The 26,951-nt window shown below is 43.5% G+C and overlaps 1 protein-coding gene across 1 annotated transcript in view; it reads right to left on the reverse strand.

The window, feature by feature from the left end:
- The window catches only part of DPP6 (dipeptidyl peptidase like 6), a 491,459-nt gene extending 464,965 nt beyond the window's left edge, over positions 1-26,494 (reverse strand). Inside the window, exon 1 of the mRNA XM_083579470.1 lies at positions 25,882-26,494. Within this exon, the coding sequence (XP_083435596.1) occupies positions 25,882-25,941 (60 nt within the window). The 5' untranslated portion in view covers positions 25,942-26,494. The remainder of the gene's footprint in view (positions 1-25,881) is intronic.
- Between the last annotated feature and the right edge of the window lie 457 nt (positions 26,495-26,951).

Consider the following 26,951-nt stretch of genomic DNA (forward strand, 5'->3'; position numbering starts at 1 on the left):
TGAAACAGACTTTTTGAGGTTAGGAAAGTGACAGGGAGATGCACTGAGCAATGTGGAATGCAGAAACAGTAAACCAAAAGACAAACACCTCACAAGCAAACCAGGATGAATTGCTCATTGTCATAAAATATTCCCATAAACAAATAAGAATGGAGTCTCATAACCACCACATCTGAAGAAGACCACACAATCACAGCCCAAACAGGAATTAAACTGCAGACCTCCCATATCTAAATATGGGACAGACTATTCACTGGGTCTAAATATTTATTTGGATGGGTCCATGATTTCAGGATAAATTTATCATGGAGAGATTGCTAGCCTGTGAATAGGGACTGCCTTTTCTTTATAATAGACTGCACATAAGAAGCTCTAGAATCTTTTTTTGGTCAAGTGGTTTAAAACCACTCCATAAATAAACAAATAACTGAACAAACAAAATTTCAGGAAGTTTCAAGTCTCAAACCTTCACCTTAATGTTATTTATGTATCCACTAGTAGGAATTTAGGAGATATTTTCAGGGAAGGGAAGGCAGGGTTTGAAAATGAGAACCCAGAAGCATGGACTGTAAATAGTCAATGTAAACATTACAAGGCTGCAATCATATGGCAACTTGGCCTTCCAGATATTGACTCCTAACTCCTGTTAGCTCCAGCAAGCATGGCCAATGTTCATGGATTATGGGAGTTGTAGTCCAGCAACATCTGGATGGCCAGAGGTTCCCCCAGCCATTATGCAAAACCTTCTCGGGCACTTTTTTAAAAAAAGTATTATATTGAGTGTTCTACAATCTAAATAGTGCATAAACAGTAATTACAACAAAACAAATAGAGATCTCTTGCAATTTGTTCCATAAACTAATAGATATATAGGGAAGGCAAAAATAATGAATGTGAACAAAAATATATATATTTTATCAAACCTCTCCAGAAATCTGCATGTAAGGCTGGGTTGTTTCGGACCCACAGATGAGCAACAGATAAAATGTGAGAAATGGAAGCCATACATTTATAAATGCATCAGGTTTAGACCAACCCTTGACTTATCTGACATTATGGGTTAGTTTTTTCCATCGAGGCTAATCTCCAACATCATCATACCAGTTACTTCAAGAAAATTCAATGGAAGTTTTCCATCGTCTTACTAATGAAAAGAATACTGAGATTTTTATGGAGCGATTTGGGACCAGTGAAAAGGGAGAGTAAGGCTAATGAGAGAGTTCTGTGAACAGCCTTTTAACATGAAGCCACAGCGCAGGCAACAAAGACTCTCCCCATTTCTGCAGGGTCCGCTGTGGGCCATGCTTGTGCAGATCAGCATATGACATTTCCCCATCCCACACGTAAGCAATTCCCATCTTTTGGCACAGAAGGAGCTTCTACACCATTCAACGATTCCCAGAGTGGTTTAAAATTCAGCTCACACACCACAACAATACTGAGCAAACACTTATATAGAGTAAGCACACTGTCTACAAAATCACCGAGCGATAGGCTTTTATTGCCAGACATTTCTACATCAAGGAAAAGCACAGCAGTTGCAAATTTGTAGAAGGAAGGAAGGGAGGGGGGTGCACACATGGTAACAGCAACACCCTCTGGTCGAAGACAACACAGGGAAATAATCATTGATACCAAATTTTCTGCAGTATCAGCTACAATGTGCAAATTATTTAACCTGCAAATCACTCCCATGAAAGAAATCATAACATTTCTGCTAGGAATGATGGGTAAAGAAATTAAAAAAGAAGATAAGGTACTATTCCTATACGCCACAACAGCCGCAAGAATCATGTTAGCACAAAACTGGAAAACGGAGACTATACCTAATATAGGTATAGACTGGCAGGTTAAATTGACAAATTATGCCGAGCTCGCTAGAATAACGGGAAGAATAAGAGATCAAGATGAACAGAAATTTCAAGACAATTGGGTTAAATACTGGATGTATATTGGAACCAAATTATAAAAGACACTGGCGGGACTGGAATAACTCTAACAGTAATAGTTACAGATAGGTAGCCGTGTTGGTCTGCCATAGTCAAAACAAAAAATTTTTTTCCTTCCAGTAGCACCTTAAAGACCAACTAAGTTAGTTCTTGGTATGAGCTTTCGTGTGCATGCACACTGAAAGAAGTGTGCATGTACACGAAAGCTGAAGAAGTGTGCATGCACACGAAAGCTCATACCAAGAACTAACTTAGTTGGTCTTTAAGGTGCTACTGGAAGGAAAAATTTTTTTTGTTCTAACAGTAATGGGTTACTATCCAAAAGAGATAAAATACGTGCCTATAGAGTATCTGATACTTACCAAAGGAGTGGAGGGAAGTCCAAGGCTCGGCAGAGCCTAAAATAACTGTACTTATGATTTATGGAGTGGATATATTATGTGTAACCTATGTATTGGATTTTGTATACGTCTATACGTACCGTATTTTTCGCTCCATAGGACACACCGGCCCATAGGACGCATCAAGTTGTTTTGGGGGGAAATAAAGGGGGAAAAAAATTATTTCCCCCCCAGGCGCTTGTGGTGCCGGCAGCGGGGAGAAGCACTCTTCTCCCCGCAGCCCGCCTTCAGACCAGGTCCGGGGACAGCGGGAAGACGCGCTGCGCCTCCCCACTGTCCCCGGAGCTTGCGGGGCTGGCGGCGGGGTCTCCCCGCCGTCAGCCTCCAAACCACTTCGGGAGACAGCGGGATGGCGGCGTTCCCCACCTTGTGGGGCTGGCGCTGGGGCTCTCCCCTCTCACTCTGCAGGCTTCAGCGAAAGCCTGCATTCGCCCTATAGGACGCACACACATTTCCCCTTCATTTTTGGAGGGGAAAAAGTGCGTCCTATAGAGCGAAAAATACGGTATATATGTATAATATCAATAAAAAATTTTCAGGAGACACACAGGTTTTCTACAACTGACATAAGTCTATGGTTAGAATACTGCCTGCAACTTATAACAATTAAAGTAATATCCATTAAGCCTTTGAAATATAATAGTACAAAATAAAATAAAATATCCGCAAATAATTAAACAGAAATTCACCAATTACTATACTGTAAATAATTACTAAAGGTAAAGGTAAAGGTACCCCTGCTCGTACGGGCCAGTCTTGCCAGACTCTAGGGTTGTGCGCTCATCTCACTCTATAGGCTGGGAGCCAGTGCTGTCCGCAGACACTTCCGGGTCACGTGGCCAGCGTGACAAGCTGCATCTGGCGAGCCAGCGCAGCACACGGAATGCCGTTTACCTTCCCGCTGGTAAGCAGTCCCTATTTATCTACTTGCACCCGGGGGTGCTTTCGAACTGCTAGGTTGGCAGGCGCTGGGACCGAACGACGGGAGCGCAGCCCGCCACGGGGATTCGAACCGCCGACCATGCGATCGGCAAGTCCTAGGCGCTGAGGCTTTTACCCACAGCGCCATCCGCGTCACAGCACCACCCGCGTCAAATAATTACTAAGCTATAGTAAATAAAAAAAATAACAGCATCACAATGCATAAAATACCACAATACATACAAAACCATGTAAAAGGATTAAACTGAGAAACAAAAGACACACAACTTATAAAATTATTTTAAGAAAAAAAATCCCTGAGCTCCTCTTCTCTCTTCCCAGCCACTTCTGCTGTTCTTAAAAATCATGGTCTGGGAAAAGCTCCTGGGGCTGGAGGGCGGGGCAAGGCCAGTGGAAAAAGCCATTGCCTGATGGCCAGCACAAAGTCTCTCTCCCCTCATTTAGGGGAGGAACCCCTTGTAAAATATTGGCATGTGGGAACAGGCTTTTGCATGCTAAGGAAGCAGCATTCAAAAAGCACATGGGCAATATTAGAGTACTCTTGTTTCTTGGCATGATTTCCAAGGGTCTAAAGTTTAGAGAAGAGCGCTACTTGGTTTACAGCTACTGATATTGATTGTTCATGAGTTTGTCATTTAAAAACTAGAAAAGCCAATCTCTATACTAGAAAAGCCAATCTCTATGCACAGCCAGAATCTTCTCTGGAGGGTCCCCCAACTCTCAAGAGGATTTTGAGAGTGAGAGGCTGCAGGGGACGGGGGTGGGGGTGGGAATCTCCATTCCACTAGAGCGGGGTGGCCAATTCTAAGGCCAACATCCAAAGGAAAAGCAGGACATTCTGGGACTAAATTAGAAAACGAGACGGCTTCTGTAAATCCAGGACTGTCCTTGGAAAAGAGGGAGACTTGGAAGGTCTGCACTTGTCAGTCCCCCACTTTCCAGTTTACATAAATATCGTAAGCAGGACATCTGGTTTCACTGAACCTTTTCACAGAGAATCATGTATGCTCACCAGTATCTTGAACACTTAATAAAGTAAAAGAAACAGAGAAGGATAGTGCAAGAAGGTGTTCATCACATTTGTCATGGCTTCAGAAACTAATTTGTGACACCTGGCCACAGCTTAGCAGCCTCACCAACATCAAGATCTGATTAATTACTTTTCTCCATGCCAAGTCCAAAGGATATTACATATTTAATTGCAACAGACATGCCAAGAAAAAAATTCAAGCCCACTGGGAGATTATAACAGAAACCAAAGTGCTACCATGAATCCCAGATAGCAAAGCCATATTAAGAAAAGTCAAAGGGCCAGTTTCTTAGAGGACTTAAACTAGGACTCAGGAGTTCATGTGGTTCAGGATTTTGTCATGTAAATCAATTTTGTGAGATGTCATGTTAGATACGGACTTCAAGCCCCTAATGTTGACTGCCTGGGGCACTGGCAAGCATCAAAGCTGCTTCAGAACTGGAATCCCACACTTTCCCTTTCTAACACTCACCATACTGCTGAGCAGCCAACTTTTCAAGCTTAAGTACCATTCTGATGTAGCTCATTTATTCAGAGAGCCATTTCCCTTCCCTGGGGAAATGTTGTTGCGGGATGGACACAATCTCACCCTGTGCGCAGGGGTGTGGCTAGCCCCCACATCATAGGGAGTCCCCTCCCTAGGCCAACCAATCCAGGCAGCCAGGGGGCGTAGCATGCAACATTTAAGCAGCCTGCGGGCAGAAATGCACCCCCTTTTTCTGGTTCCCGCTCATGCAGTTCACCATTAACAGAAAAGGTATACCCACTGAATGCAAGTGGTGTTGAAAAATTACTAAGCTCACAAACTGTGCTATGTACCTGAAGTACCTGGACAGACGTCATTGTCTTCTAGGCAGAAATATATTATTGAGGCAGCTGGTGCCTTTGTCCTCCAACAACCAAGACCCAAGTGAACTGAATGCTTCCTGCCAGAGGACCCTCACTGACCCACTTTGGATTTGAAAGGGCATCTCAGTGTGTCCCATCATTCTATTCCCCCACTCCCAACAAGGTGCTTTACAAAAAGAGTTTTGTAAAGTCTCTCTCTGTGCATGGTTTCAGGAAGTAATTGGAAGTTTCCTGTTCTTTTAATGTAGCTTTGAGAGTTACTGGCTGCTTTGAATGTTATTGTAATAGATCCACAGGGTGTAAATATTAAACCTAATCTGTTACAAAATCCACAGGTGTTTACACACAAAAACCAGCTATATGCACATGTCCTCATAATGATCTCAATATGGCTACTTGTGGAAGAGGCTGGTGCTGTGTTGAGAGGTCCTAGGAGGTTGAAGGGACTCCCTGCTGCCACGTTAAAGAAAGAAAACACTAATGTACACTCTAACAGATTTATGTCCATATGGTACACAGATGACAGAAAGATCACCAGCATCAATGACTCTTGGGGTCCCAATTCTATGATTCTATGGTCATTGATATATACATTGATGGTGCAATATCAACTTGTATTGTCCTGGTTGCTCTGAAGAATATATGCAAGAGACAGGCACAAGTTCATTGTGAGTTACATGTGGATTTGCATTTACATAAACTGTGGGAGATGAGACAGACCTGTATCTGTCCATCACTAGTACGGAAGCAAAGACTTACAGAGGGTGAGGAGAGGGTCACCCCAAAGTCCTCTTATATTCCATTCATTATTATTTGAGCAGCACATTAATATCATATGCTTCTTCCGCTTAAAAGTTCCTTAGGACACCAATGTGGGGGAAAGCTATATATAATGACTTTCCTGTAATTTCCTACCCACCAAAGCTTGTCAATGAGAAGTTACCTTATCTAAATCTTAGCTCTATATCAAGGTAGGGAAACACTGTATGTGGCCCTCCACATGTTGTTGGACTCTCAATTGCCATCAGCCTCAGACAGCATAGCCAATGGTCAGGGGTGATGGGAACTGAAGTTCTGAAACAGCTGGAGAACCAGAGCTTCCTTGCCCCTGCAACGTGAATGCACATTAGGGGTCACAAGTGCTTCTTGTCTTAGACATTAGGATTATGTATAGCACTGAAAGTCAGTCCTTAGCAAATGCAACACTGTACATACTCAGCATTAAATGCAGTTTTAATTTGGCTAGTGCCTCCAGCCAAAGCACAAATCAATGCTAACATTCAGGAAATGCTTTGATGAGCCAAGAATATATTTTTTCAAAATCCGTGTGCACACTATTGTGTGCCTTATTAGTGATGTGCCTGTAAAACTATCAAGGCTTGAGTTGCCAAAGAGTGGATCACAACTTCAGGAGGATTTCTGATGGGGAAGGCTGCTCAGCAATACCACTTTAGCAACAGAATTGACATGGGGAGAAGAGGGCTGCTAGAGCACAGTAGGGGTAAAAGAAATATAGCTGGCAATAAGCCAATACAGTACAGAACGAAGAAGAAGAAGAGTTTGGATTTGATATCCCGCTTTATCACTACCCGAAGGAGTCTCAAAGCGGCTAACATTCTCCTTTCCCTTCCTCCCCCACAACAAACACTCTGTGAGGTGAGTGGGGCTGAGAGACTTCAAAGAAGTGTGACTGGCCCAAGGTCACCCAGTGGAGGCGCGAACCCGGTTCACCAGATTACGAGTCTACCACTCTTAACCACTACACCATGCTGGCTCTGGTTTCCAAATACGTTTTTCATTTATGATTTTAATATTTCTAAACCACAATTATGTTTTGTTACAATCAAGTCGTATATAAATTTTGTTAAATAAACATCTGGAGGACAATTGTCTCCCCATTCCTGGTTTGGTCGAAGCAAACTACTTTTTAATTAACACCATTCCAGGCTCATCTCCGGCTTCCAAAAAATGTTAAGGGTGATTTCCTGGCTACAAGCAAGTCAACCCACCAGTGGCACCTGGCAACCTGTCATTTCAAGTCCCTCTGGGCTCACACAACATAAATATGGAGTATTGTGCCCCTATCCTTTGTCACACCCTTTGACCATCCAACAGCAAATCTACATTGAGTAACCCTACATGTGTGATTAGGACTCTCTGCAATGATCTTCTGTAGGATGGTTAGCTTCTTGATTGTTTTAGAACAGGAGTGAGGAGCTGATCCGGCCACTTTGGCAGGTGCTGCCTGTCAGACCCCTTGACATCACCATCATGTTGGCTAAAGTGTTGTCCTTTGTAGACTAGCTCAAATTCAAACTGTATGAAAAGGAAAAAATACTCCTCTACCTTGCAAGTCAAATTAGTCCTACAGGTGGCAAGCTCTCTACAGCCCCTTTAGAAAATAAAGTACTGTTCTATTATTTTTTTTTTAACCTATTAGATCCTATTCTTGGTTTTAAAAATCCTTCTAATTGTGCCTATTGGAAAGTATGAGAACAGCAAGCTTGTTATTACCTCAACCCAAATAAACATACAGCCCTTAATTCTGGCCTCTCCCCTAGCCAAGGGCTGAAGGAAAAATGGAAGTAGTGCCAAAAACAAGTATAAAGTGTGTACAGCTGGCCTGCTCACTAGACCACTGGGACATGGAGATTAAAGCAGCCTCTGTCAACCACAGCAGTGCTTGAAGTAGCCTTAACCTAACCTTGTTGCTTCATACTATCCACAGTGACCCTTATTTGAGAAATGAGAGGTCTGATCTGATGCCCCAAAGTGTAGTTAAGACTGCAACAGTGTGTTCTGATTACAGTTTCAGCACCATGGACACCTCCATCACAAGGAGGCCTGCAAACCCATTAAAGACTTCTAGGTTAGCGATATCCACTTATAAGCTAATAGTTGATTGACTTTTGATGTTCATGACCACCAAAACAATACAGGTGCCTTTCTGACATACTGAAATGCAAGTCTTAAGGGCTGCAGGCACCCAACCCCCTCGAAGAGAAAGCATGTGGCAGGAAGAGTGAGAGTCTTAATCCTAGACACAGTTGCATATGTGTAAATCCTCTAGAACTCATGGGAACTTGCTTTCAAGTAAGCTTACATAAGAATGGCCTATAACCAAGTATCTGTCCCATGTCTGGCTCTTTTCTCCACTCACCTCCTTTTAGATTAATGCAAACATTGTTAGTGGGGAAGCTTCTCTACCACAAATGCAATTGAATTTTCTCAAAGGCTATTTTGAGTTTTCTATTTATTGTTAGAAGGCATTCTTAAACTTATCTTTATTGATGTAAAGAAGAAGGCATGTGCTCTTAATACCTGAAGCCCCATCAAGTTGATTGTTTGATTAATACCTAACTTTGAACTTTTAGTTGACTTATCCAAGTTAAAACTTGGAGCCCTGATTATAAGGCAGCAGAAATGGGCATATGAAGCAGCTGCTGCTCTGGATTATACCAACTCAGGCTTTGCCCAGTCTTGCCATCTCTAACTGGAAGCAACTCACAGCAGAAGTCCTTCCCATCTTCTGCTACCTGACTACTTATCTAGGTGAAGGTAAAGGGACCCCTGACCATTAGGTCCAGTCGTGACCGACTCTGGGGTTGCAGCGCTCATCTCGCTTTATTGGCCAAGGGAGCCGGCATAAAGCTTCCGGGTCATGTGGCCAGCATGACTAAGCAGCTTCTGGCGAACCAGAGCAGCGCACGGAAATGCTGTTTAACTTCCCGCCAGAGCGGTACCTATTTATCTACTTGCACTTTGATGTGCTTTCGAACTGCTAGGTTGGCAGGAGCAGGGACCGAGCAATGGGAGCTCACCCTGTCGTGGGGATTTGAACCGCCGACCTTCTGATCAGCAAGTCCTAGGCTCTGTGGTTTAACTCACAGCGCCACCCGCGTCCCTCCGACTACTTATCTAGGAATGGCTTAAAATGCATCTTCCATTAACTGCAGGTCCTGACCAACTGCACCTTTATTCCAAGGGCCTGCCTTCAGAACTGCACCCTTGCCTGAGGAAGCTCTTCAGTTTAGTTTGCTCTGTAAACTTTAACACACATTTTCTGAATCATGTTTGCACATGTCAGTCACCAGCTCCTTCCTATTTTAACAACAACAAAAATCCTCTGCTGTTGGCAAGGACAGAAATCAGATCAGATCAAGTATTTACTATTAGTGAAGGAGACTCCATACACATTCTTCTAAAAGAGAACCAGTGTGAGCATTAAACTCACTTCCACTTCCTCGTGGGATTTTAATATCCCCCCTATCCTTCATACTAGGTCAGGGACACAGTTTCTATGCCTCTTCTTTGATGCTGCAGTGTGAAAATATTTGAAGTCCATCTGTTTCACCATAAACAAGGCCAATTCTGTATTGTTTCTAGCAGTTACTCTAAAGGACATGGCACACAATAAAGACAACTAAAGAATATGGTGGCACCTTAAAGTCAAACAAATTTATTATGGCATGGGCTTTCATGGACCTGAGTCCATTCATCTGATAAAGGGGCCCATGAAAGCTTATGCTTTAAAAAAAAAAAGCCTTTAAGGTGTTATTTTTTGCTGCAATAGACTTTAACACAGCTACCTTTCTGGAACGGGTACAATAAGTCTCTTTCCTGGAATCTCCCATCTGCTGCATATGGCCAGGAGCTCCTCTTCTCCTGAGCAGCGTATGCATAAGTATCCGGAAAATAGCTTTGCTGCATATTTAACCATTCTGCCTTCAGGTTTCAGTATTATCCAATAATGACAGTGCTTATGCTAAACACAGGACTTGTGTGCAGCTAATTACCAGCCGTGGCCAGGATCCAAGAAGCTACTTTAGGTTCACCCAAGAGCTTGTACTTGGCCTTGTGGGATTTTAAAACAAAAAACTTTTCTTCATTTGAACAGCAGGCTCTCTACCACTGTGCTGTAATGCAAAATACTTTCTGAAATTCTACTCCATTTTTCTTTCTTTTTCTTAAAGTTTCCTACATAGCTTGGGAACTATTATTTAAAATAACACAAGTCCAAAAAATCTCCTGAGTACACAGAGTAGTTTGGCAGATCCTTAGATCTTGGCCTATTTATATGTGTGGCGTATTTTATAATCCTGTTAATATTCCTCCTTTCCACAACCAGCCCATGATGCAATCCATTTATTATTCATGTTCTACAAGTGGGAAAGTTTGACTTAGAGGAACTGACTTGTCCAAAGCAGCCCCATTTCTTTATGGAGAAGTTTGCTGTGAATCTGTGGCTTTAGCAGTCTTTTAAGTACTGGGTTAAACCACAAAGCCTAAGACTTGCCGATCAGAAGGTCGGCGGTTCGAATCCCCATGACGGGGTGAGCTCCTGTTGCTCGGTCCCTGCTCCTGCCAACCTAGCAGTTCGAAAGCACGTCAAAGTGCAAGTAGATAAATAGGTACATGACCTGGAAGCTGTACGCTGGCTCCCTCAGCCAATAAAGCAAGATGAGCACCGCAACCCCAGAGTCGGTCATGACTGTACCTAATGCTCAGGGGTCCCTTTACCTTTACCTTTAAGTATAGGAAGGCATGAGTTTGGATGTCAGCTCACCCTTAATTACTAGGGCACATTTGGACAAATAGTAATACCTTACTGTATTAGTCAACTGAACAAAATAAGCTGTCAGACCACAGGTTCATCCAGCCTACTCTGGCAGGTAGTAGTAATGCTATCTCCTGCGGTGTTTTGTGAAGAGTTAATTCAAAATAATACTAATCGAGTTTTTAAAATACGAGTTGGAAGCCACATTGGAATAATATGGACAAAAGAGAGGGTCAAAATATTTAATACTACTTGCCATACAAGGAAATGTTGCTGCCATCATCAATAAACCTATTAACCTTCTCCTTCTAATTCTCTCCACCACAGCAGCCAGCCATTGCCCCTTCTTTCATGTTTTAATCCCTTTATGTTCTTCTTTCGAATACTCAATTTATCGATGTCCATAGTTCAAATAAAAGAATATTGGTTTCCTAGTTACATGTTTAAAAAAATAACTGCCGAGTCCTCACCTTAGGATTTACTAAGTTTCTACAAGCTAAAGCTTTGAAGATTTTAATTAATTGCTACCCCATTCATTTAATAATCCCCACTTTTAAGATATCAAAGCAATCTTTTTCACCCACTTTTTAAATTCTGAAGCAAGCTCCACCACACACTGGGAATGATAATGCAATTATTCGTGACCAGTTGCTGGTTTTCTATCGTGTCTTGGGTTCAGATTTCAAAGCCAGAATGAAAAGTTATGAAAAGTGTTAATGTCTCTAAAAGCTATAATTTAAAGGTGTTGCCAGCTATTGAGGTTTTTCTACAATCACGAAAGTTTAAGCACAAAGAACATGGCCCTTCATTACCGGGTCCTTCCATAAACTTGACGATTCCTACTTTTTTGGGGAAAGAGGGCAATAGTTCATGCTCATTAGCACACAAGATGTTACACTTACTACCATGAACTTTTACTGGAATTGAGCATGTAATTCCGGTGCACAAAGCAGAAATACCCTTTCCTAGCAAACTACCAATACAAATCACAATTCAGCCTTACCCCAAGGGAAACTTGTTGCCAGGGACTGGCAGGGCTCCAAAGAGTGTGAGGTGGAGGCAGGGGACCAGGAGAGTGGTCCAGGAGATGGGGTCAGTGATATATGGACTGACACCACCTGCTAGACGAGAGCCAAGACAGAGGGGAGAGTCGGGGCAGTGAGCAAGGGAGGTGCACCAGATGTGACAGAAGACGAAGAAGCTGTTCAGCCAACAGACAGGTCAATAGACTCTCCACTTCCCCACTATCTCCTAGAACAAGAAGGAGATTGAAGCAGGAAGAGCAGCAGCAACTTCTGTACAGGAGAAGTTTAAGGCTATAGGTGTGTCACCCATCAGGAGTGGATACATAAGCCAACTGGGGGTGGGCAGGGTCTCCATGTTTCTGCAGCTGTGCTGCAGGGCCTCAATCTGTAGACCACTGCCTGGAGGATAGCAGCATGCATATCCAGAGCACTGTGGAAGCTGCTGTAAAAGTCCTTTTCTTGTCAATAATGACCACTCCCCACATTAAATGGGGGGCGCCCTTTGCATGGTCACGCACAGCCCCCTGGACCCTATGTGGCACCATTAGCACAGGCTTGGCTTTGCCTCCCCCCAGGTGGGATACCTGGAGGTCTCCGCCTACCTCAGTCAGTTGCCCAATCCCGGCTGGGGAGGCGTTGCCAAGGTGATGAGCCAGGTAGGGGGAGGGACTACCTGCCCACACAATAGGGGGAGGACCTTACCTAGGAATCGTCAATTGGCTACAGAGCCTGTCCACACAAAGAGTTAACTATCAGACATATGCTTTCCTTGGCTGGGGAGTGCCAAGGCACTTGTCTATATTGACTGATGGGCCAAAGTACTCCTGAATGTGTGCATTGACATGAGACACTGGTCACATCTGATGAGCCTCCCTATCAGCTTGTAAGTACCAAGAGTCACCTTAGAATGCAACTGACTTGGCCCTGCCAGGAAAGATTAGTAGCGATACATAAGCTGTCTTTCAGAGAGGGTATACGCTGTTACTGATCAACTGAGCTTATGCAAGGTAAGTTTCTGAGAAAATCCAGGCTTCCCTGGAACATGTTCTGAAACTATTTCACTACACAGAAAACACAACTATAGCAAGAAGATACTGAATGTAAGGAGGCCAATATCTATGTCCTCTGGTGTTGAAAACAAGATATATATATATATATATATATATATATATATATATATGGAGATAAAATGAGGACTTCATAAATTCTACTTGATGCCAAGGCTGCAATGAAGCAGTAAATTCTGGTGCAAATGTAAGAAATAGCTTGCTTCATATATTACCGCAAATGAATGCTGCGGCAATTCTATCAATTGCAACCTTTAAGGAACTCTCCTCACAGGCTTAAACTCAAAAATCTCATCTGTAAAAAAAATGTAGGTAAGTGTCTGAGCAGGCTTATGAAGTGAGCACCTTTACCTTTGATGAGGAGACCCATGCAAAGGTAAACCTTCAGAAACAGAATCAAGTCACAGGGATGTCTCTGTCCAATGAAGGACCAGCCCTGTTTGCACATTAGTCTTCCAGTTACAGTTCCATGCATAGGTAGGCAAGCATGGATACCAAGAGGACTAGTCCACAAAACATTAGCCTTGCTTATTAGCTAACCATTTATTTGCAGCTGCCAACCCTCTCCAATACAGATAGAGGGCTTGAAAGAAAGGCAGAGCCTTCTCTCATTTGCACTGTTGCATGCAGAACTTAACAATGGGAGAGACTCCTGCTGTTTCTTACCTTCAAAGCACAATGTAAATGAGACTTCATGGTGGGAACAGGAATCTTACTTGTTGCCAGCCAGCAAGCAGATGTAAAGGTAGTATGTAAAGTTGGCATGTGTTTTAATCTATAATTGAAGCCTCCAATGTATATTTTTAAAGGTTGGTTTTATTCATTTGGGGAGGTTAAACTGTTTCTAATACTACTACTACTACTACTACTACTACTACTACTACTACTACAAATAATAATAATAAATTTTATTTATATCCGGCCCTCCCCAGCCGGAGCAGGGCTCAGGGCGGCTGACACCAATAAAATCACAGTAAAAACATAATAGGGGAGGGGGGGGAAACCAATTTAAAATACAGGTTAAAATGCAATTTAAAATGCAGCCTCATTTTAAAAGTAGCTGATAGATCAAGACCATAAGGGAAGGGAAACATAAGGGTTGCTTTTCTAGTGTTGCTTTTTATCAACAGTTTTAATTATTGGTTTTATTCTTGACAAACTACTTATAGGTTTTATTTACTATTAAGCAGAACATAATTTTGATTTTTTTTTAAAAATGTGTTTAGATTAGACTAGGATAGGTTCTGATTAAAATTATCTAGCTAGAAGCAAGGATAAATTATAAAGTTGCTTCCTTCTCTCCCACACAGATCTATTGTTGCTGGCACCCATATGTCTTAAGAGGCAATGGGCTGCACCTCCAGGGATGAAGTAAAACCATTGCATTAGCAGTGCCAAAGTGATCTCCCTGGGGTGCAAGCCTGGGCAATGTGTATGGAGGTTCTGGGCTGCCCAGATGACAAGACCCCCCTCTCGGCCTGGCTGATGTGGTCCAAAGGAAAGCAGAGAAATACGTTTGGCACCAGCTTGGCTGCAGGAGTTGCTGGAAGGAAGTACATAAACGCACCATCCAACCATCTTAGGGAATCCACTCTGGATTTGTGTAGGGTTTACTTCTGAGACCCATTGACTGCCCTCACCTGGTTTAGCCAGCCAGCTGAAGCCGTTTCCCGTGGTTTGACTGCTATCACATGCTAACACCTTCTAGGAGCCACAGGTGAGAGCCGAGTGCAGGATGGGGACCAAAGGTGGGCAAACTACCTCAGAAGAAGCATGATGTGTTCCCCCACCAGAGTTACTACCCCCTCTCCAAACACCCAATAATGCTTAATATTAACACTGCTATTCCTCTTTTGCAACTCTTCCCACACTCAAGATTTTGTCCAGCACAAATGTAACCAGTACAAGGGTATCACAACTGAATTCCATATAAAAGTTGAAAGACCCAGATTAGAATGCCTTAGCTTGGCTGGTTTTGATTCCAAGCTAGTTTATGCAGTGCTGTGCTCTTACAATGCAGAGCCACATTTCACAATTCAATCACGGGAGATTAGGGATCAGAATAAAGTCATATGGCAACCAAATTAACTGTTCTGCTAACGCTAACACAGAGAAAAAGTAAGGCTTTTCTTAACTTTGCTGTCACACATCCTAGAGTACAGCAACATTGATATTCAGATAATGCACTGTTCATTTCTAAATTGCTGTTTTGAGGTCAAACAGCAGTAGAGGGCAACTACATTATACCCTGTGTGTTTTTTAAAGTTTTATAATATGTGCTAGAGAAGCACTATTCAGTGACTCTGCCTGGTTTTTAAAGCACCAAAGTTAACTTGATTTTGTAAATGGGAACATCCAATAAAATTTTACTATGTGTTTAGCTCTCATTAAAGATGAAAACCAGCAGTAAAGATCACTACCCAAAAATAAAAGTCAGAACACAACCAAAACTGTATTTGGACTTACGTCTTTTTATAGACCTCATCCTTATCTCCAATATCAAATAGATATGATCCGGATATGTACAATAAGGGGAACAGTCTGTTCATAGGCAAAATTACAGTTCACTGAACACTGTTTTTAAGTACTATTTGAATGACTGAAAACCAACATAATAGTGGCATTTGTGTGTTTGACAGCTAGCTTCCCTGGAACGAACAGGCACCAACTGAATTTATGGTTCACATAACAGACTGGAACCCAGCTGAAACCTCAAGGGCCACCTATTTCTGCTATCTGTTACTACAAAAAAAACGTGAGAGTGGAGAGAAGAGTTGGCAATGGGAAAGATAGTTGGAGAGGCTGGCTGCAAGTTTTACCAAGCAGGCTGTGTTCAAGTCGCACAGGAAACACAGGGTGATATTGCTAGAAATCATTTCCCTTAAAACAATTTGAACTCCAGGTTCTGGCCCACATTCAACAAGTACCACATATTGTATAAATTACATCATTATGGGGATCATAATTTTCCTGCATATTTTCCTTCAGCTATCCTTTTACTTAAAATACAGAACATGGACTATGGTACAGTGGTACCTCGGGTTAAGTACTTAATTCGTTCCTGAGGTCCGTACTTAACCTGAAACTGTTCTTAACCTGAAGCATCACTTTAGCTAATGGGGCCTCCTGCTGCTGCTGTGTCGCCGGAGCACGATTTCTGTTCTCATCCTGAAACAAAGTTCTTAACCCGAGGTAATATTTCTGGGTTAGCGGAGTCTGTAACCTGAAGCGTATGTAACCCGAAGCGTATGTAACCCGAGGTACCACTGTACTGAGTTTGTTTCCTTCTGTTGACTTCAATAGAACTGACGGCATTGCTAGTCAAGAGATGCAGTAACAGCACAAGAAGGATGCTTCTATTAAGAAACTATGTAACCTTGCAAATAATTCCCAGAATCATGATCAGACCACGAACAGCTTAGGATACCTGAATATATTGATGACAGTCATCTTCAACACATCAACGGTTTGGGGAAAAACAGATTCACACAAACTACCTTCCAGTATAACAAGTGTCACAGCCTGGAAACAATTCCAACTCAATGCAAATAACCAGATTACTAGCTATCTAGAATCCGGTTTGCGAGGAACACAGAAAGTTGTCTTATGCCAAGCCAGAACATTAGTCTACCTTGCTCAGCCTTGCTTATGCTGACCTGAAGCAGCTGTCCAGGTTTTCAGGCAAGAGTCATTCACAGCTCTAACTGGAAATTGTCTGGGATTGTAGATACGGTATTTTGTATGCAAAACTGTGTGAGCCCAACATAAGCTTAAGATATAACATTACATTGACTGTATAGTTCTTCCAACCAATGCTGTAAGGCACAAGAGAATAAGGATAGTAACTCCAAGAGTGACACTGCTAGGACAGAAGCAAATGCCACCCTATTATTGGGCAATCCTTCTCTCACTTCCCATCCTGTGCTGCAATTTACAGTACAGTGCAGGAAGGGAGAACATAATCCCCTAGCTGCATAGGCAGTAGAGCAAAGCCATGAGCTTCCTTTCCCCAATGCTAGAAAAAGGAGCAAGCTTTGCTAAGGAAAGCAGTTATCAGGTTAATTCTATTGTGAGGAAAGAGCTGCATAATTCCCAGTATGTACCTGGCTGAATCTGGTGACTTCCTTATTAGTGTTACGGAGCACAGTTAGCCATATAACTTTGTGTATAAAAGGACTCAGATTTCAGCACGTTGTAAGTTGTTGGAAATGGGCCACTGGTCATTATCAGGAAAAAGGGGGTTGTGGCAGAACTGTGGAGTTATCTGAACACTTTGAGAAGAGCTCATCTGAGAAGAAGACTTGGAGAGTTGCCAGACTTCAAGACTCTAAGTTGTTGCAGAACTCTGTGCAAATTGTCTTAGAACTCGCAAGTGAACACTGGAGTACAGAAACCCCTCTTGGACCAGAAGGAGAAAAGCCTTCATGTAACCTGTATATAGTGGTACCTTGGTACTCGAACAGCTTGGCTCCCAAACAAATTGGCTCCCAAACACCGCAAACCCGGAAGTGTTCTGGTCTGCAAACATCTTTCGGAAGCCGAACATCCGACGCGGCTTCCGCTTGAGTGCAGGAAGCTTCTGCAGCCAATCAAAAGCCGCGCCTTGGATTTCAAACAGTCTCAGGAGTTGAATGGACTCCCAGAATGGATTAAGGTTGAGAACCAAGGTACCACTATATAGTGTGTAACTATGGAGTGTTTGTTTTATGTGTGCCAAGTAGAACAACTCTGCTTAAAACAAGTGTTTTGTGTTGGTGGGCTTAACAGCTTTAGTGAAGCTTCCATGGTGCATGTACAGAGAGCAAGATTTATGGGTTGAAGATAAACACACACCCTATCAACCTTCGCCCATTTTCAAGCAATCCCTCCAAGCATCAACTCTCTTTAAAGATGATGGGCAAGTGAGGTTGAGAAATTAATTTTTTTTAAGGTTCAGTCTTATGTTGCTAAGGAGGGGGAGTCTGTATCAGGTGCCCATTAGAAAGAGGGCAACTTCGTACTGTATCAGATTAGATTATGAGCCTTTTAGATTTACAAGGAACCCGTATTTTTCGCTCTATAAGACGCACCAGACCACAAGACGCACCTAGTTTTTGGAGGAGGAAAACAAGAAAAAAAATATTCTGAATCTCAGAAGCCAGAACAGCAAGAGGGATTGCTGCGCAGTGAAAGCAGCAATCCCTCTTGCTGTTCTGGCTTCTGGGATAGCTGTGCAGCCTGCATTCGTTCCATAAGACGCACACACATTTCCCCTTACTTTTTAGGAGGGAAAAAGTGAGTCTTATAGAGCAAAAAATACGGTATGCTTTGATCACACAGGTGTTCACAGCTGTCAGATGCTAATACTTTCTTTTAAAAACTTTCCTTTTTAAAAAATGAAAAAGCAAACTGCCAAGTAACCAAGTTCAATCTAACTGAACTGCCAAGTTCAGTTTTTCTTTTTCAGGGGGTGGGGGAAAAGTACCCAGCATGCTCAGTTAGATTGTGGTTACCTGCCCCCAAGCAATTGGGTTAGAATGGGCTAGAATTTTAAAGAAAGAATCACGCACTGCTCTCCTACAAGGTAATGGGGAGGTCTGGCAGCAGAACAGAGAATTGCTGGAACGCAATCATAAAGTGTGAAATAAAATGAGCTTGCAAGAACCACTCAAAAAGTCATTAGTATTAGTCACAGTTGTCAGAAGGAGCGAAGGAAACTCTGTAGCAAGCCCGAGTGACAGGTCTGTTATTTCACTCTCATGGTAGGGATTCCCTCCTTGCCAACTCAAAACATTTCACGTGAACTAGGATGGAACCAGACTGTTAGTGCTTTGAAAGAGAGAGAGGGGGGAGAGATGGTAGAGCAGCTTTTAAACTAATCATTCTGAGAAAGTTGATAGGCACTGACGAGCATTTAGTTCTGGACAAAATCATCCCTAAAAGACAAGGATGGAAATGTTTATGACTGTTAAAATAGGAGAGAGGTAGAAGTAGGCAATAAAAATACAGTAGGATATGACAGTGATTCAAAAGAGGCCAAAGTGCATTATGGAAAGACACATGTGTCAGACACATTTGGAGAGAGATGCTGTGTATAGGTGCTCTTATGCAAATACTAGAAGCCTACAAACCAAGACGGGAAAGCTAGAGAGCACAGATATAGTTGCCATAATGGAAGCCTGGTAGAATGGAGGGGACCAATGAGACGCAGTTATCTCTGGAGGAAGGATAGGAAGGAGTGTACCGGGGGTGGTGTTACTTTATAAATAAATAAATAAATAAATAAATAAATAAATAAAGGGTGGTGATATTGTTTTTGTTTGTCCCTGCAGTATGTATTTTTATATTGTAAACTACCTGTGATCCTTGGTTTTAAGGGCAGTATAGACATTTAATAAATAACAAATACCAATAATGTAATGCATCAAGCAACTCCTTAGAGTCCCACGAAGTAGAAATCTGAGAAAGGGCATTGTGGGTAGCAATATCAGACCCAAAAATAAGACATCGCCAGTGCTTTCAAATAAATTAAGGGATGCCTCAAATGAACATTCAGCCCTGGGTCTTTAAAAAGGTTATAAGCCCAGCTCTTAAGAAAATGCCAAATCTGCCACTTGCTCTTCAAAGCTTGGAAAGCAGGACGACAGTGAGCTGGAGGTGGAGTGAGAGATGGGCCCAGCATCTACCACATACCCTTCACAGTGCTGATCCAGGCGCTTCTCACTCACAAATCCATTTCCCCACGGTTGCCTACAATATAGCAGACATCCACATTTTTTTTCTTAAGGGAAAAAAAACATTCTAAGAACAGTTAATTAAAAATATTCTAAAAGCAGTTACAACCATAAACAATATTCTTTAGCTACCAAGTGTCCGGGAAAACTAGAATGTTTTCATATTCTTTCTGAGAGTTGATAAGGATAGAGGTAGATGCACCTCACTAGGGAGATCATATAGGGAATCAACACTTAAAAGCTTCTGTCATGGGTCAATGCCAACTGGGAAGGCCCAATGGTGACACAGCCATCAAGGCCTTACTTGCAGATCATAGAGTCCAAGATGTCTGATACTGAGGAAGACATTTGTAGGTATTTGAGTCCCAAGTCATTTGGGGCTTTATGTGCTAGTGCTAACACCTTGAATTGGGTTCACTAGCAGCCAGGGCAGAGCATTCAGGAGCAGTGATGCATGATCCTATCATGTTGCCTCCGTTCACCAATCCACCATCTGCATTCTGCACAAGCTACAGCCTCTGGACAGTCTTCAAGGGCAGAACTAGTCTAAGCTGGATATTAACACTTCTAACCAAGAAGCTACTTGAGATTCCAGTGATAGGTTGGAACAAATGGAGAATAAGGACAGTAGGTGTACAGATGTGCTCAATCCATTATGAAAGCAGTGTGGGCTGGTTGGAAAATAGCTGTTTTCTGTTCTGTGGTGCAGAACCACCCAACAATGATATCTATTCATTCTCTTACTCATTCTGTTTTTTTTTTTTAAATAATATTTATTGAAGTTTCCAAAATACAGAAAGGGAAGAAAAGAAATTATGAAGATACCTTCAGAACCTTATTTTCAAACATCCACTTTCTGGGACTCCCCCCTTCCCCCACCCCTACCGTATTCCCCTTTCATATTGTTGTTTCCACAAGTTCTATTTCTGATTTAAAGCACAATTTATATACCCCATTGTTCAAATTTAAATTTATACAAACCTTATGCAACACCCTTAATAAAAAAAAAAAGCAAAAGATCTCTCCCCATAGCCCACCCCCTTTTCTTTCCACAATGTCCCCCTTTTTTCCCATTAAAGTAAAAGCACACAGAATAAAAGTATAAAAAAATAAGAAATATATTAGAAAAAAGAAAACCAATTCAGAAAATAGTTGCAAGCCTTTGGATTCTAATTCTCCCTCCCCTTCCCCGGTTTAATTTCCCTTATCCTCCAATCTATGTTTCCAGCCTGGAAATCTTAAGTCCATCAATCCCATTTTTCCCCCAACTCCTTGCAGAATTATTTCCCATTTTTAGGATTACTTTTTAAAAATTAATTCCTAAATCTTTAAAAATGTCAAATTATAAAATTCCCCCCATTGTTCTTTCAAGGTTATAGTCCAGCTTCCTCTTGTTCCGCTGCTAAAACTTTCTTATTCAGAAGTTTAGTAACTCTACATGGGTTGTTGTTATTCAGGAACAAAAACTTGCGTTCAATCCCTTCCTTCTTCAGTAAAGTATTCTGTTGTCTCCTTTTAGTCTAAACACCCTGTAGACGAGATTCAGTTTCAGTTTTGCAGCTTTCCCAGGAGATAACCAGTTCTGTGAAATTCCGAAGTGTTGTATTTTTCCCGGCTTACGCCCATCTTTGTAATGTCCCGAAGCTCCTCTAGGGGGGTTGTTGTAACTTTGTTTCCAAAAATCCGATTGTTCTCCGTATTTTCGCCATTTTGTATTCAAGTCTTAACAAATTATATCAAGTTGTAACAAATTTGACCAGCAAGGTCCTTGTAATAAAATCCTCTTTAAAATTCCGACTTTGACAGCTACTTTGACAGCTGTCAAAATCACCGGCTCTTTTCACCAGGCTCACTCCTCAATCGCCCCGGTTCCCAGGGAGGGGGGTGCATTTTCCTTCTCCTTCAATTCTTCCTCCAGCACAATTCTTGTACTTTCCCATCATGGAATTCTTGATTTTAGCAAAGATACCGTTCTTTTTGGGCCTTGGCTTCCCAATCCTTGTTTTAAAATGTCTACAATAGGGAGGGGGACTGACTTCCTTTTTAGATCCCCCCCCGCTCGTCTCAAATCCAAAAAATTTTTCTTCTTTTAAACCCGATTTCCAATTTACTCACGGGTTGTTGTTAAAAGTCCAAATTCTCAATGGAAGAAGTCAGCGCTCTCCGCCGGATGGCATGCGGCTTCGCTCGGCAGGGATGGCAGAGGACTCAAAGCACCACGCTTCTCCCCGGCACCCGATCCGTAGCCTTTAAAAAGGCTCCTTCACGAGTCGGGAGGGCGCTAGCGGTGCTAGCCGAGTCTCCAAGTCCACGGCCCCCGTGGCCGTGGTTTCTAAGGGTCCCCGCATCGCCGGTGCGGTAAAACCCAGCCCCTGCCGAGCCGGCTCCCTCCGGAGCTCGGAGGGAGTCCGCCATTCGGCGATGGCGCCAACCCGGAAGTCCCATTCTCTTACTCATTCTGGATCATCTCTTTTTGTTTTCAGTCCTTTGTTGCATGGTATTATTTCTGAACTTTGACAGGCTTCTTTGCAGCAAATTCAGTCATAAAGAAAGCTTTTGTCTTCAATTAAATATCTTAAATTATGAAAGGGGGAGGAAGTAAACCACTTTTTCAATAGAAATTGTAACTAGCTAGGGCGTTTGTAGAAGCAGATGTTGTAGGGATTTAATCCTTCACTTAACAAATTCAATTGGAATGCTGACATTTAAGCCACGACTACTATGACTCTTCTCAAACAGTCTTTCATTGAACTTTAAGTTGCTACACTGCAAAGCAAATTGGGATGCTTCACTGTGTTCTGTTGTTATTATTATAAACAGACTCTTATTCATCCTAAGGTCCCAGACAGTGGTCATCCCCGCCCCAGTCATCTATGACATTAGAAACTGGCCCTGGGGACTTGTACAAACACAAAAAAGTATGCGACATAGTGCTTAGCTGCTGCAGCTTCCCAGTGAATGGAAAGCAAGGTTTTGCCTATCTTATTTCTGCAAAAGAATTAAATCACACAGATGGGGGGGGGGGAATAAGGCAGGAGTGGGCTGGGAAAGGCAGAAAGCTAGCAACTCCACCTGTAGAGCACTGAAGCCTACTTCAGTAAGCCAACCCCAATTTTCACACAACATGAAGTTTGATGCTGGTGGAAAACACACACAAAATAGCTTCATCTCTAACACCAGTTATATATTACATCATTGTTGTTTTATTCTGTTTGTAAGCCACTTTGAGGGTTTTGTTTTGGTTTTTTTACAATCAAGCAGTGTATAAATTATATGAAATGAAATAAGTATGCATCTGTAATTCCTATTTTTGCCTTTTGAAGGAACTTGTCTTTATAAATTTCATAAAAATACCAAACAGTACCATTTTATGAACCAAGCTATGCATAATATATTTAACGTTCTTAGTGTAGCAGAGTTAAGTTTAGGTTTGCTAAGTATTGCAAACCTAACTATTTTAATAGTTCTGGTTTTGTCTTGAAAAGAGGGAAGGGAGTTCATGAGTTTTACTCACATCAAGAGTTACTGATCAAATTATTATTTAAGTTTGTGTATTTGCATATTTAAACATACCATGATCATCAAAAGGTATCCAAAGCCAAACTGTCAGCTGCATGACAACTGCTTTCCTAGACTGCAAAACTCGGAATGCTCCCCTATGTACCAAAACGAGCTTCTTCAAGAAAGTTACACAAGATTTCTTCCCAATATCTAGTTTCTATTTGTAGGAAGTTTAAAAATAAACAATGGGACCACACTTGAAGTAATAAATGTTACAGTGTCACTGTAACTAAATGTTTTTCCACAGAGCAATGAAGAAATACCAAAAGTGTGTTGTGTGTGTGCATGTGTTAGCTATGAGTATGACTTACTGAGCAGAACCTGCCTTTGGCCCTTTTTCTGGGATGGGGGAGCAGTATCAGAATAGTGTTCCGGGGTCACAAAATGAGAGGCACATAATGCTTTCTCTCTTTGTTTCTCTCCTTTGACTATCAAAATTGTTCAAGAGTCGCAAGCTTTCAAGCCTCATAAACCTCTTCAGGTGCTCAGATCTAACCTAAAGATGGTGAAATGTCTTACACATCCAACAACTGTCTGGTAGCTAGCCAGGAATATCAACAAAAAGGGGCATGTTGTGTTCCATTTAAAGAGGCATTGCCACTTTTCCAGCATTCCAAGGCAAATGTTGTGTATCAATGAAATTGCAGTTCATTTTCCCAGATCACGCAACAAATGCACTTGTCTTGTGGCATGCTAATGTGAATAGCATTAAGCTCCTATTTCTTATTTTGGATAAATATATCCATATTGTAGCAACCTGTGATAAAAATGGTGGCAGGTAATTTAACTGCACCGTTTCAGTCTCTCTTCAGCTTTATTTTTATATACAGTTATTAAATGCTTTAGAATAGCCTTCCCCAACCTCATGATTTCCAGAAGTTTTGGACTACAACTCCCATCAGCCCCAGCTGATGCCTGATGGGAGTTGTAGTCCAAAACCTCTGGCGGACAGCAGGCTGGGGAAGGCTGCTTTAGAAGCCACAGACCTGCCCCTTGTAGTGAGGTTCTGCTTGTATCATCTTTGCATTTCTGTTTGCCTATTTTATTTTATATGCCACTTTTCAAAGCAGACTTCTCTCAACATGCCTTACAGTTAGCGTAACAATAACATTTAAAGCAAACATTCAAAATGCATTTAACTTCAGACCAGCAGCAAAGTCTAACTTTTAAAAGGTGACCACCAAGGCTACCTTGTTGAGGTTTTTTTGAAGGCTGTGTGCATCCTCTCAACAGCAGTGGGTTGCATGTGCATATTTTTGAGGGGGGGGGAGGCACACAGTTGCACAGCTATTGGCTAGCACTATCATCTCTGGCAGAGGACTAAATTATACACAGTGCTTAATACATACAGAAAAACAGATGCTAGTATCACCTTCAGTTTGGAAGCACCTTCCCTAATCCCAGTTTTTGGGAGCTCTCAGTTGCCTCAGTGACAAGGGAGATGTACACTTCCGTATGTTCATCATTTATTCCAGGGTTAGGCCTTGGCTTTCAAAAATGGATGGTGGGGCACAAAAATAACACGGCAATCCTAGCTGCACCTACTCAGAAGTAAATACTACAGAATTCAATAGGGCTTGTTCTTAGATAAATGGGGTTAGGACTACAGCCTAAGTTTTAACTGCAGTATGGCATGCCTTCAGGTAGGGAAATGTGGCTTTGGGATCCAAACTTTAACCCCACTTCTTGCTTGAGCAGGAAGTGCAACAATAACTTTTGAGTTAGACAGGAATAGCTTTGCTTACACTGCCTTGCAAGCCTGGAAGCATTAATGCCCCCAGCCCAAGATTTTAAAAGGTGTAAATTAATACAATGCATTTCTTCCCTCCTTAACAGGGCTTAAGATTCCGCTGACCTCTGAGATTTACAGCAGAGTAAAAGTGCAGAGGATTACACTCGGAGGAGCAGAACTAACGGTGTGAATACGGATTCTGTCCAGTCATGGGACTTGGACGATGAGAAGGCTAGATGAAGCTTGACAACAATTCATTACATGATGTAGTATATGTGCACGAACGCAGAGAGCGCTCCATTGCAAACCAGGACGCTGTGAACTTCCAGAAGTTAACTAGGGAACGATTACAAGATGAAGCACACCTCTAATTGCACAGATAAGGCGCTTGCACGTCTTAGACCGTCCTCTGCTCACACTCAAGCAGAAAACCCCAAGGGACGTTTCCTTTGAGCCTCCACTATTACATGTGTTCTCATGTAGGCGAGGTATCGATTTCAAGGTTTCCCCCCTTGAATCGGCTGGTTCAGCAAATGATCGCAAGCAGATTGGTGGAAGGCGAGCGTGCTCTGCACAAAGTGGGGGAGGGGGAGAGGGGTGTCCAGTCCTAAAAGGCAAGGAACCCCACCCCTAGCAACAAAAACACCCCCAGAAGCTTCCGAATTCGGGTCGCCCACTGATCTTGGGGTTGCCCGGTCTGCTCTTCCAAACTCTCCACGAGGAATCGATTCGAAGACACACACACACCCCCCGCCCCTGACACTGCTGTTTTACGCGCTACAGCTACAGGCGTTTCCCCCCGACCGCGCGCAGGCAGAGAATCCCGACCTGCGCGGTACCTGAACACATTCTGGCAAAGGCAAGCCCAAACTGCAGGCAAAACAGCAGGGCGGCGGCGTAGAAGCCCTGCGCCGTCCCGCAAAGAAGGTGGCAGCAGCCAAGAAGACCATTACGCGGCGGGCGCCGGCCCTCCTTCCTCTCTCCCCCCCCGCCCGCCCGCTCGCTCGCTCGCCTGCCTTTGCACCACAACTTTCCCAAGGCAACGCTGCCCCTACCTTGGCTCCTTTGCCGCTGGGGCAGCGGACGCTGTTGGAGACTCCGGCCGTCTGGTTCATCTCGGCAAGTTCGCTGGGGGGGGGGCGGGGGAGGTGCGCGCGCTGCTCCAAAGTTTTCCCGCCGCGCTTTCTCCTCGCGGGAGGGCGGCCAGATAGAGCTGCCGGCCCTCAGCACCTTCCTTCTCTCGCCGTCTAATGTGACCGCCCCGTGGAGGAATCTGCAGTCGCAACCGGCGCAGCCGCCGAGCTGCCGCCTCGAGCCCGGAGGGAGAGCCGCACGCTTTCAGCGGGAGGAGGAAGCCCCGCGAATGGAAAACCCAGGGGCTCTCTCTCGCACGAGGGAGCGAGTCGTCCCTCAGAACTGCAGGGAAAGGGGGCTCTTTCGCCCAGCAAAACGGCTTGCCTGCTCTTTGGGGCGGCGGGGAGATTAACCTCCACAGGGGCCAATGACAGAAGTTTTGGAGGGGAACGAGGGGGAAAGAGGCGGGGAGACGAGCTGCTGCTTTCGTCTCCTCAGGAAGCCGAGCTGAGGCCCAGAAACGTGCGCCTCAGGAATGCTCTTCAAGAAAATGGGTCCATTTCCCACCCTCGGGGCAGCGCCATTTCCGCCTCCTCTTTAAAAAAAAAATTACGCCCCAGACAGGAGTCTTTATGTCCGGGGAAGCTCTGAGGGTTAAACAAGTGTGCCCCCCGGCGGGCGGTTCTCTCAGCTTGGGGCGCTGCCTCTCACTCACTCGCTCTCTCCCTCCCTCCGCCGCTGCCTCTGAGGCGAGGCTGCTTCCTCGGGACTGTCAGCAGGCGGCGGCGGCGGCGGCACGCGCGCGAGGCTCCCTCCTTGCCAGGCGGCGGCGCCTCTGCCAAAGGCGCGCGCGGGAGGGAGAGGGAGACGGGCTGAGGCGATATTAGTGGGAACATCAGCAGCTGCTACTGTATAGCCAGCCCTTTCCTATCTACTTTAATGCGCGCGCACTCTCCCCCCGAACTCTCCCGCCCTTTTCTCTGTGGGTTTCCAGCCCTCCCCGCGGGAGGAATTCCTCAATGAGCGGCTCGCGCGCGACCGACCCAGCGCT

The sequence above is a fragment of the Podarcis filfolensis genome (genome assembly GCF_964270895.1).
Source record: "Podarcis filfolensis genome assembly, chromosome: 12".
NCBI lineage: Eukaryota > Metazoa > Chordata > Lepidosauria > Squamata > Lacertidae > Podarcis > Podarcis filfolensis.